This window comes from Leptonotus elevatus, chromosome 12, assembly GCF_054856555.1.
Source record: "Leptonotus elevatus isolate MCC_2025b chromosome 12, RoL_Lele_1.0, whole genome shotgun sequence".
NCBI classification, from domain to species: Eukaryota; Metazoa; Chordata; class Actinopteri; order Syngnathiformes; family Syngnathidae; genus Leptonotus; species Leptonotus elevatus.
Window position 1 is genome coordinate 7,277,200 of NC_141250.1, and position 12,831 is coordinate 7,290,030.

General features: G+C 39.7%; 1 protein-coding gene across 1 annotated transcript in view; it reads right to left on the reverse strand.

The window, feature by feature from the left end:
* Positions 1 to 12,831, reverse strand: part of itgbl1 (integrin, beta-like 1) — a 35,261-nt gene extending 22,430 nt beyond the window's left edge. Inside the window, exons 1-2 of the mRNA XM_086090945.1 lie at positions 12,526 to 12,831; positions 9,658 to 9,860 (exon numbers count right to left, since the gene is read on the reverse strand). Coding sequence (XP_085947071.1) covers positions 9,658 to 9,860; positions 12,526 to 12,617 — 295 coding nt within the window. The 5' untranslated portion in view covers positions 12,618 to 12,831. The remainder of the gene's footprint in view (positions 1 to 9,657; positions 9,861 to 12,525) is intronic.

Consider the following 12,831-nt stretch of genomic DNA (forward strand, 5'->3'; position numbering starts at 1 on the left):
AGTGTCCTTTTCAAGGGCTGTCCATCAGTCATTAGCGGATTCGTCCCCCATCTATCCTCATTATCGTGGCGTGCACCTTTGAGAATCTGACAAATGAAAGTAGAGCCCTAAACAGTTCAATAGAACCATGAAAATTTGCATTTGTACATATAACCACTGACACGTGTCGCGAGTGAGCAATTATTTGATCCCATTGACCAGTATTTTTCAACAGGGACTCTTTAACAGGTAAACATTGCAATGCTGAAATGAACAGACTGATTTAAATGAAAATTTACTGTGAAGAACAAACCTTATCTGATAAGACTTTCTTATATACTATTTTAGAAGTGGATGTATTTTGCCAACTCTTTTTGTCCTTTCTTCGTCCTTTCCTTTCTTTTCTTTATGGGGAATCATACCCAGATCGCAAAGGAAATAGCATTTTTCACCCCCTCATTTTTCTTTGTAGGAAAATTCAGTAATTCAGGAATTGTTCGTGGCCGTGGGTCAATACTTTATTCAATCACTGGAGCTCAGAGTAAAATTTAATTATACATACCCATTTTGAATTGCCTACATTGTATACTTTTGCTAATGTGTATGGTTCAAGCGTATGTGTTCATTTCCTCATTCAACGTATCCAATCTGCATTGCCTGCAAGATCTGTGGCGTGCATGCGCCATCTTTGATTGCTTAGGACAAAATTTGTCGGCGATGCGTACATAATCTGCGGTGTGCATTCGTAAAGAGATTGTAAATATATCTGAAAGATATATGCAATTCTTTGATATTGTGTTCATGGATGATGGCTGGATAGATGTATAGATGTATAGATGGATGATGGAGATTGTACAGGGGATGCAGATTGTGTCTCAGATTGTTCCTTGGCAGATACAACAAGCCGAGAAGCCAAATTAGGTTAAAATGTGCCATACTTAATTTGTGAGATTGTTTAAAAGTGGCTTCAACCTTCTTGTGTAGTGTGTGGATTTGTTTGTCCTCAACCAGCAGTCTCCCATAAACGGGAAAGTGGCGACTACTTTATCTCCTTGAAAGATTGTGTGTGGAAACATTTGTGTCTTGTTCACACTTTATCGTACCCAGTAATTCACTCTGTCTTTGAGATGTCGCTTCCCACGCTTTTACACACACACACACACAAGGTTATCCGGCCAATCAGATTTTAAGCAATCGCTGGATACAACCAATTGGGGCCAGAGGTGCTTCTACTAACTGGTGATGTAGTGTTACTATAATCAAGGAGAGGACGGTGACTCATGCAATCTAACTTAATGACAAAAAATAACTTAAGAAGAATGGCACCCAGAACAGTGCCAGATCTCTATAAAAGTTGAACAATCCTAATGTAATGCATGCAACATTATAATATAATTTAATGTAGGATCCATTATAGCGAAATACTAGCTCCTCCTAACACGAGAACACACATGACATCACACCCACAGGCAGAAGACGGGAGATTTGAACCCGAATCTAGTCGGAAAACTATTGGCCAGACGCTTGTACGAGTACCAATTGCTAAGGCTTTAATCTGCTAATTAGAAGACATTTGGCTCATAAATGGTCAAATAAAAAGGCTATTTTAAAGATATTTTTGGTAAAATCCTACATAGGGCAGCTTTAATCAAATACTGTATTGCTTTCAATTGACTACATGTTTATTGAAATTAAATTAGATTTTTTTTTTTTCTTAATTTGTCTTTGACTATAAATAAAGGACGCATCTGTCAAGGAAGGACACATCTATACTCGCTCCTGCAAGATGAACTGAGCGAGGAGTGTGCAGACTTCAATCTGGGATTGATATGAATTAATGACCTTCATAATCAATGAATATGACTGATGCGTATAGTAAGAATCGATGGGGAAGGGTTACTAATGAGCAATGGCTTCTACCCGTGAGCCCTTCTTTCGGATGTCAGTGTTGCAAATGATATGATGTGATTGATGTAACCTGTAATAATGTGTCCGTAAAGGAAAAAAAATGAATGAAACAAATACATATATATAAACGAGGAAAGGAAAGTGAAGACTTCTGCCAAGGTGGTAGACAAAACAAACAAAAGAAAAAAATAGTGGATCCCGTATTTATTCGGTTGTTAATTAGTACGCCACATCCTGTTTCATAGAGAATGAGAACACCCTTGAACCTCATCAAAACTTAATAGTTTCTTCCTTGGCTTTTGTGAAGCACCTTTACAACTATCAGACTAGCTAGCTAACTGTATTTTATCCTCCTATATCAAAATAACTGCTGTGAAAAAGCATTTGGCCCTTCAATCATTTTGCATAATACTGTACTGAAAATATTACATATCCACTTAATTTGTTCGATCACACATTCCTGTGACTAATTATCTCTCTTCACCTCTCCTTGTGAGTGTGAGAGTGTGAGAGTGTGAGAGGAAGTCATCGCATGTTGACAAAGAACTAAAAAAAACTCCAACAGCAAACACCCATATTTGTAAGTACCACCCTATAAAAGACGCACTCTCCTTTTTGCTTTTTTATGTTTGAAAACAGACAAGATGTTCTGGTACTTGTCTCAGCAGCAGGAAGTGTTAGTGGCTTGAAGACTTGAGTGGCGTTTTTTTTTCTTTTCTTCTTCTAGCAGCCCACACTGGAATCATTAGGTGACTCACCGCATAACGACCGGCTCACTTGCACTTTCTGAAGTAAAAAGATATGAATATAAAATATGTGTTTGAAGTAATAGAACAACTCATGTACTAGCTCTAAATAACAGAGAAACAATATAGAGTTGTACTCATTAAGGTTTGTTCAATATTTAGTTTCAGCAACATCAATTTACTTACTCTGCGTTCCACGAGTTTTTATGGAACCTTTTAGTCCAAGGGACTATAGGAGCGCGGACTCTGTATCGGTCCGTCGTGGTGAAGAAGGAGCAGAAAGGCAAAGCTCGCAATTTACCGGTTGATCTACGTTCTTACCCTCACCTATGGTCGCGAGCGGTGGGTCGCGACCGAAAGAACAAGATCCCAGATACAAGCGACTGAAGTGAGTTTCCTCCACAGGGAGTCCAGGCTCTCCCTTAGAGATGAGGTGAGAAGCTCGGTCATCCGGGAGGGACTCAAAGTCGAGCCGCTGCTGCTCCGCATTGAGAGGAGCCAGTTGAGGTGGCTCGGGCATCTTGATCGGATGCCTCCTTGACGCCTCCCTGGAGAGGTGTTCTGAGCATGTCCCACCGGCATGTCGACCCAGGACACGCTGGAGAGACTGTGTCTATCGACTGGCCTGGGAGCCTGCCAGAGGAGCTGGTTGAAGTGGCTGGGGAGAGGGAAGTCTGTGCTGCCCTTCTAAAGTTGCTGCCCCCGCAACCTGACCCTGGGTAAGCGATAGGAAATGGATGAATGGAATATAGGAGCATTTGCACTGCAGCAACTTTCCCCCTGGACAAACTTTTGGAGGGTTTTTAGGGTACTTAGCTGGGCCAAAAGAGGACCCAGCTAGGGGGTTGGTCCTTTAGAGAAGTCTGCAGTGTTGTGTCGGGAAATGCAGCTCAATATTAAATTCAGTGCTGCAGAGCCCGCCTCAAAGGTTCTAGACATCTTTTGTACTATCCCTGCCTCCTTTTCAGGATTTTCTTTTGGTCGTCTCGTGGAAATGTCCTGTGTTTGAAACATGTTACAAGTTACTCACAGACTATTTGGGGTTTCTTGAGGGCCACCAACATAGCCAAATGATAGTTCATGGTGGCAAATTATTTCATCGTTTGACATCGTATTGCAAAACTCAACAGTAGTTATGTAATTCTTGTACTGTAGGAGGCGTTTGATGTGTACTGCTGCTGACACACTGCCCTTTGGGTTAGATCCTTGCTTGCTCTTGGCAGTAAGGCCTGGAATCTCAGGGGCTCCAGCCAGAAAAAGAACAGAGGTTGAAACAGCGAGCATGGTTCTGGATTGGAGACCCGTTTGGCTCAGTCTCAGAGGATCCACTGTACCTCAACCAAGTGTGAGGCCAGAGGTTATGTTTTGATTGCTGTGAGTTAGCATGGATGACGGTAAATTACATAAACTATTTTTGTGAAACTTTTGACTGTCGAGACATAGACCAAGGAAGAACCAATTTCCTGTCTATGCCTGATTACAGACAGAAAATGAATTCAGAGATTTGTTTGTATGCAAACTTGGTTCTCAATGGCTGGAGTCCTGCAGGTTTTGGATGTTGATCATATATGAGCTGCGTTGGAACAGGGAAACATCCAAAACCTGCAGGACTCTGGCCCTCGAGGACCGAGTTTGCCCACCCCTGTTCTATGCAGTACTCAATTGTGGAAATAAAGAGCTCTATTTTCATGATCGGTGAAATTCCGCAGTCTAACTGTGCGGAGGCAAATGTTGTTACTGGAATTTCGCAGCCAGCATATTTTTAAAAGTGGTGGTTTGTGAGTTGTGGCCGTGAACACAGCCAACTTCCTTCGCCACCAGGCAAAGCGGCTGCTCTCATTCCCTTTAAACTGGTGATAACTGCTGGCATCTTAAATATATCCACAAACCTGATGTATCTATCCCCACTCCCAATGCCCACTTTGCTGCATATATGTCCGCAGAGCTCAGAATCTGTCTGTCTGTACCCTCAACCAAATTCATCAATATCACATTAGACTACCTGCACCATTATTTAGAAGTGGTTCAAGCAGGCATATTCTTTAGACTGACCTTTTGCCACCAAATTGTCCTTCGGCTTAGCGTCCCTTCAAGGACACACCCTCGTTATACTGCAATGACCAACTTGGCTCAAAACGGTCTACAAATTGGCAAACTGAAAACAAGCCTTGCTCCTGCATAGAAGTCAGGATACGCCAGCATTTCTGCATGTACCGTCTACGTAAAGCAAGCCCATAGCATTTTTTTTTTTAAGTATTCTTCTTTTCTGTATTTTTTGGGAAGGCATGGCTAAACTGCAGCAAGTCCGGCACCTGATGCAGTGTTCGTCGCAGTGACCACTGGAGAGCGCCTTGTTGACAGCTGTGAGTGCATACACATATAGTGAGAAAGGGGGAAGCGCAAGAATAGGAAAAGAATGTAAGAAGGGAGAGGAACTTGATAGCCAGCATGTGTACTATGGCTTGTTGTCGCAGCATTGAAATTCCCTGCGAATACCCTTTGTGATATATTAAAGCCACCAGAGGCTTTAAGCGGATATGTTTTTGCAGATCAAACATATAGTTATGTATCAGTAAGAAGCCAAACAAAATAGCATCCATTTTTCCAGGTCATAGTAGAGCTATTTGATTGTTGACAGTTGAGTGGGGTGTGAATTCTGTGTTTAATGGACACGCCCACAGCATCCAAGATCTGCGAAATGGCTTTGCTTTTCATGATTTCAAGTCTCTACTTAACCTACTCTATGTCTACATTACAGTCCATTCATTGTGGCAAGTGGGGCAGTGACGAACTAGATACTGCAGGTTAAAAAAAGTTGCCACCTACTTAGTTTGTAATATTCAATACTAATCCTTACAGGACTGTGAAAATCCAGCCTCACTCTGACAAGCCAGATGGACATTTTTGGGATTCTTTGGGTTTGCACTCTACTGAGTGCTACTCTAGCCATAGTCAAATTAATCAAATTTAAAAATACATCCACACGCACACACACATATACTGTATGTATCCACAAACCCATTTCTAATGAATTTGGGACATTGTGTAAAGCATAAATAAAAACAATACAGTACAATGATTTACCAATCATGTTCAACCTATCTGATGTTCAACTTATATTCAACTTATTACACTGCTAAGACAAGAAGTTCAAACTGATAAACTTGATTGTTTTTAGCAAATAATCATGAACTCAGAATTTTATGGCTGTGGTGGCAAAAACAGGTTGCAAAAAAACTGAGAAAGTTGAGGAATGGTCATCAAACACCTGTTTAGAACATCCCACAGGTAAACAGGCCAATTGGGAGCAGGTGGATGCCATGATTGGGTATAAAAGGGACTTCCCTGGCTTGGGTAACTTATACATCTGTGAAGGCACCATTAATACTGAAAGGTACATACAGATTTTGGAGAAACATTTGCTGCCATTCAAACAACATCTTTTTCATGGATGCCTCGATGCCAAACCCCATTATGCACGTTGCAACATCCTGGCTTCGTAGTGTGGGTACGAGATTGGCCTGCCTGCAGTCCAGACCTGTCTCCCATTGAAAACGTGTGGCACATTATGAAGCGTAAAATACGACAACGGAGACTCCGGACTGTTGAACAACTGAAGCTGTACATCAGACAAGAATGGGAAAGAATTTCACCTACATAGCTTCAACAATTAGTGTCCTCAGTTTCCAAACGTATATTGAATGTTGTTGAGAGAAAAGGTGATGTAACACAGAGGTTAATTGTCGCAGCTGTTTTGGAACATGTTACAGCCATAAAATTCTAAGTTAATGATTATTTGCTAAAAAACAAAACATAAAGTTGATCAGTTTGAACATTATATCTTGTCTTTGTAGTGCATTCAATTAAATATACGATAGGTTGAACATGATTCGCAAATCATTGCATTCTGTTTTCATTTGTTTAGCACAACGTTGCAACTTCAGTGGAATTGGGTTTGTATACTGTTTATACAGTATATTCCTAACACAATAATCTCCTCATCATGGAGATTCAAAGTTGAAGAGAGTAGGAAAGACTTCACGTGGCTATTCAGTGAGCAAGAGGGAGGGGGAGATTTTTTTTTTTTAAAGGCAGTGCCACGTTGAGCCTGTGCACCACAAGTTATTACAAAAAGATGTTAAATCGCTCCAGTTTCTCTGGTTTGTTCTTATGTTACCGTGATGAATTTGTAAACAATTTCTGTACAACTGACTTGGGAGAAAAACTGCTCAAGTTCTAAGGAGATGTGAAGATAAAGAGAGGAAGGAGGGGAAAAAAAACAAGAATATGACGTCTTTGCACATTTGGTGAGCAGATGTTGATCACCATAATGTTGCTCTGCCGGTGCATGTTGTCATGAGTACTTGGTAGAATTTTGTACACTAAGTAAGAAACAGGGTCAAACTGTCACATCGTATAACCTTTATGTTCTATGATATATTTGTGTAAAGGCAATGTTTAAGTAACATTAAAAATTGAAGCAAATGTTAAAAAATTATATTAACTAACGTCAATACCAAGATGTAAAAACAAAAAGGCTTCTCCCAACTCAGCGCCTCTTAAGCATACCCATAAATAGACAATTGATGAACATTTTTGTCTGGGTGGGCTATAGATGCTCCCACATTGGTGGATGCCCAGGACCCACCCTCTGCACGCCCTTAATCCTAACCCCTTAGTTGTTTAAAATGTTAAACCCAAGTTGTTTATATTCCGATATTTATGCTTTTCTTCTACCAGTAAATTATCTCATAATGGAATGCATGGCATCTTATCAGGGAACACACCCTAGCAAAACTGGAAAAAACTTTGTGCGATCTCACTGAAATTGTCTGCTCTCAGACTTGTATTTATTTTACACTGTTTACTGTACATCTAAATCCATCCATGCAATATCTTTACCACTTGTCAACATTAGGATAATTGTCTTTTTGCCCACAGATAAAATGAAAACACACCAACAAACATTCTGACTCCATGGTGAAAAGAAACATTCCCCAAGGGTGAATTCCCGTTCAAGAAAAAAAGGAAGCAAAACACACTCACACACAATGAATTAAATAAAATGAAAACAATTATAATAAAAGAGGATTATGCCTGCAGTCCTGTAAAAACATCATGTGATTATTATTTTTTTTTGCTAGGAATAAAATGCCAAAGAAACCCTTGTATTTATTCATCTTTCTAATCAGCCCTACATGGAACATGGCTATTTTTGCATGTGAATGAATGCCATACAGTATACATTCCTATTATACCTCCTTCATCTCTGCTTTTACATTATAACAAAAAATACCCCCAAGCACTAGTCTAAAGAAACAGGATAGTATGGAGTTGAGACTGAAAGCAATGAAATGAACAAAAGCTCTGCCTTTGATGGTACGCTACACTCAACATCCTGAAGCGAATAACCAATCTTAGAGAGCATTATGGAAAATTCGGCTATAAGATTTAGAGAACAGACAAGGAGGTTGGCTCTGTTCCATTCAATACGCTTTGATAATATTTGTGCTGGTCTACTATGTGGTACTGTGGATCCCCTATTGCCAGATCCTTTGCATGTCAGTGTGTTTTGGTGCGTCAAGGTGTGAAACACCATCCCTCCTCAGATGCGAAGCAGCGCGACGGTGAGTGAAAGCCCATTATCAGAGGCCGAAAAGTCGGGCCTCATCGTTCCAGACTGCTGAACCATAATGAGCTCCTCGCAGCAGCCATGTTGTCTGCCCAAATAAATCACTCGCAAAGCCATCACGTGCAAACCGCAGCCTGAGCCTCTATTCATATCTCTATTACTGTAGACCTGCTCCCCATAATGCAACTGCACCAATTTGACCATTCAAACCTGACATCTGGATACAGGCAATTACACACATATTCAGTATAATAAACATACAGGCCTATACAGCGAAATACCATGCATCTCACCCAGTTACTGTCCCAGAAATCCTAGAAAAATGCTGCAACACTAGTTAAAACTGCACAATAGTACATCCATCCATCTGCTATACCATTTATGGTTTGATGTGCAGTTGGAGCCTAACCCAGCTGACTTTGGCTCAACAGTCAGCCACATAACACATAAAGACTGACAACCACTCACACTGTTACTAAGTGGGAAATGAAACCCCAGTGCCTGCACCCAAGTCAGATGAGTGAACCACTGACTGAATGGTCAGTGACTCCATAATGCATGTGGTCACAAGAGCACAATTGTGCAATTTTCACACTGTGCCACACTAGTATTGATTGCAACGTGTGTGGCCAATGACAATTATGTGGCGTAATGCACCAAATAGGATTTAAACATACACACATTGGATTCCTATTGTTAAACCTGCGGTGCCCTGCGATTGGCTGGCGACCCTGCCCCTCGCCCCAAAGCAGCTGGAATTCTCTACAGCATGCCTGCATTAGTTAGTGAGGATAAGCAATTCGGAGAATGAATGTGTTTGGTCTCTTTCTAGTATTTGTAACCTGTTGTGGCTCTCGCCATGAACCTTAAAGTATCCAGCTAAATTTAACAAAAAATATAATAATAAATTCACATTGTGCATAGAAGCAAACAGTATTTTCATGTCTACAAAATACATACACAGTGTATACCTACATATAATTTATTCGTTCGGCTTGTTGACGGCCGGCTGAATCTCGCTTATATCCGGAAATATAAATGAAAGTTTTTTTGTTGAGATCAAGCTCACATAATTCAACATGCATTTTTGATTGGCTGTTACATCTGGAACGTTGTGACACCAGCCATTAAGTTGTGATTGAAATTTTGAATTGCAGCAAAACTAGTGGTCAATGGTACGCCACTCATGGAAAAACTTTTACAGGTCAGGACCCCACACAGTCAAGTAAAAGGCCTAAAGTCAGCCTCGGTGAACCAGGAAGCAGCCTGCCAACTAACAAGTACAGACTACAAACACAAATAAATTGTTATATACTTTTTGTCTTTTTGACACCTTTAGTGAATCATCTGCTCATGTTGCATATTGTCATGTCATCCACTTTGTGTACGCACCATTACACATTTTTTCATTGTGTGTGGCACAGACCCAGTCATGGCACTCGCAGCGAGGGCCATAGAATTTCTCTGGATCTGAAGTCTGGCACACGCACACACCGCAGTCGCACTTGCCCCTCCCGCTGCAGATGTTGCCATCGGGCGTCCGACAGCGACGCAGGGAAGACTCAGAGGAGAGTCGGCACGCGCCAGTCACCTGGCTAACAAAAAACAAAGAAGAGAAAGGGTCATCATTTGAATCTTGAAAAGAAGAAAGATATGCAGCTATGTGAACCACTGCACTGCCAGCACATTACATGCTATTTAGTCAGGTGATTCTTTCCCATAACAGTGAAAGTAAACCACTTAACTGCCAATGACAAAGGATTGAGGTCAAGGGAATCTACCCCACAGCAGTATAACAAGTCAGCTATGTTAACCACTACACTACACATAACCAAAAATTGACCTTATGCAAGTCCTGCCAAACACAGCCAGAAAAAGGCAAACCATGAAGACCACTACACTACTGTAACCCAGGGTTGAGGTCATGGGAATCTTTCCCACACCAGCTACATGAATGTCAGCTAAGTAAATCACTATACTGTACTGCCAATGACAAAAAATCTAGTCATCTGTATCATACCAGCTACACAAATATGTGCAAACCATAACTCTGCCACTGACTTAGGTTGAGGTCACAGAAATCTATCCAATGTCACGAGCATGCAAGCCAACAATGTGAACCGCTATACTAACAGTCACCTGAAGTCGAGGTCACAGGTTTCAAGTTCTTCCATACCAAACTAGCACAAGTGTGCCTTTGCAGACCTTTGTGTAGGAGGACAAAAAAAAAGGTCTCTCACCACTACATTAAAAGAATAGTTGTTTTGTTGAAATACTGAATTAAGATTCTGAGCAATCTACACCTTGAATGATTAACTAATCTGCCTGCCTTTTCGAGTTATTCGCCTTTGGATGTCACATGCAGCCAACATTGTAATTAACAGGCTTTGTTCTCCTTCAGTTGCCAAGACTACACCTCCATCCACTTCACTTTTGTTTTTAGTAGAGCAGGACCTTCATTAATGAATGACTCACACCCACTGTAGCTCTCATATTGTTATACTTGTTTATAAAAAATAAAAAAATAAAAAAGGTGGAGAAATCAATTGAAAGCCGCTGCTGCTTCCTGTGGTTAATGCGTGTGTGGGTTTGCCAAGAAATGCAACAGTATTGAACAACACAACACCTAGATGACGCAAATGATAAAGTTTGGCCTCAAATCAGTAAACCATACAGCATGAAAAAGGCTAAAGCATTAGGTGCATATTTACAACCTTAATGAGATTAATCACAGAACACTTTCAATTTTCAATGGTTCTCAAACACCAAGTGCCACCTAAAAAAAAAAAAACTTCAAGTATCACCATAATACAGTCAGCCGCTGTAACATTGTGTCAATTTTTAAATTACCACTGCACTTAAATATAGGAAAATTACAACAACAAAGGAATTAAACTGCGCATAAAACTCAAATTAAAAATGTACCTAAATAAATGTTTGAAAATAAACAAAATTAATTGAATGCAGATGTATTGAACTTAAAATTTAAATACAACTGAACTCTACTGAAATACTGGAGATTAAAGTGTGTAGAATATTCTGCCATCTCGTGTGAACTAATAGATTGCAACCACCTAAATTCGAAGCGCGTGCATTTTGAAGCACTGGCACAACGGTGTCTCAGAGAAATCACACTTCACAAGCCGACCACCAATTACTACGTTCAAGAAGTTCTTCTCCTTTGGGTGTCAATAGCAGAAAGATGGCGGCAAATATACAGTATTTTTTTTTTAATGCACATTGATGTGATAGAACATTTCTTTTGGAATATTATTTAAATTAATAGTGAGTTTTTAAGATGAATGAAAACTGAAAAATATAAATATTCTACACACTGTTCTTTTTAGCCAATGTAACATTTTGCACAGTTGAACATTTAATTCAGTGATTCTTTTGGTTACCACTAGAAGGCGAACATGTACCACTAGTGGTATTCACATGCAGGCTTTGAGAATCTCTGCTGGAAAGTACAACCACAATAGCAAACATATTGTTCAAATAATTATTAATTAATGTTTTTGACTGATTTTACAAACAGTCACGCTATAAATGCTGTTAATGACAGTGACATGAATGGTGATAGAACACACATGGTTCATTCTAGTTTGTGGGTGCAAAACGATTGCATAAATAAATATAGATGATAAATTACAAAAAAATATTGATATGATTACTATTTATTTTAGTTTTTACAAGTCAATTGTATTTGTTGAACTCAAATAATTGGACTACATTTCAACAAAATACAACTCAACAAGTGGAATGACTGTGTTAAATTTGAATTTTTGTCATTAATGAATGCAATTAGATGTAAAATAAAATTTAAGTTGATAAATAAAATGTGTTTTCATTTAAGTGGGAAAAAAATTAATTCACTGAGTCTAATAATATGTTAATGTGGAAACATGTCTGAAATGAACTGAGATATTTAAAAAAAAATCTGCACCTTTAGATAATAATAATAATAATAATAATAATAATAATAATAATAATAATAATAATAATAATAATAATAATAAAGTTGCTAACAAAGACTTGCTCCACTTTTAAAATTAAGACTCAAAAATTTAAAAACACAACAAAAAGTTAAAGTGCAAACAGCATCTTTGCAGTCTCTTCAACATTGCTACGCTGCATGGTGACTTGTCTTTGTCAGCAAATTCTGCACCTCCTTTCCCCTCAGTACCCTCAACTCATCCCAACATAAACATGAGAAATGTATTTTTTACATGTGGAATATGAAGTAATGCGGAAACTCACCTCACAGACTGTAGCAATGTGTCCTCCACACTAGAGAGCAGAATTAGAATCAGCGGCACTAGCATGGGCTGCACCCAAACTTCAGTGTGCATGTTTAGATCCCACAGTTAACCTGAAGTTAAAGTAGCTCGAAGGAATTTTCCCACTCTCCCTTCGCTGACAGTTGCAGGAAGAAGAAGAAAATAGGAGGGGAGAGAAACCGAACAGTGGAGAGAAAAAGCAGCAGGCTGGCCTGATCTCTTCTCTTACAAGTGCCTTTCATTAGTTGTGACTCTCAGGCGCAGTCCTGGCCAAGAGTTCTACTGG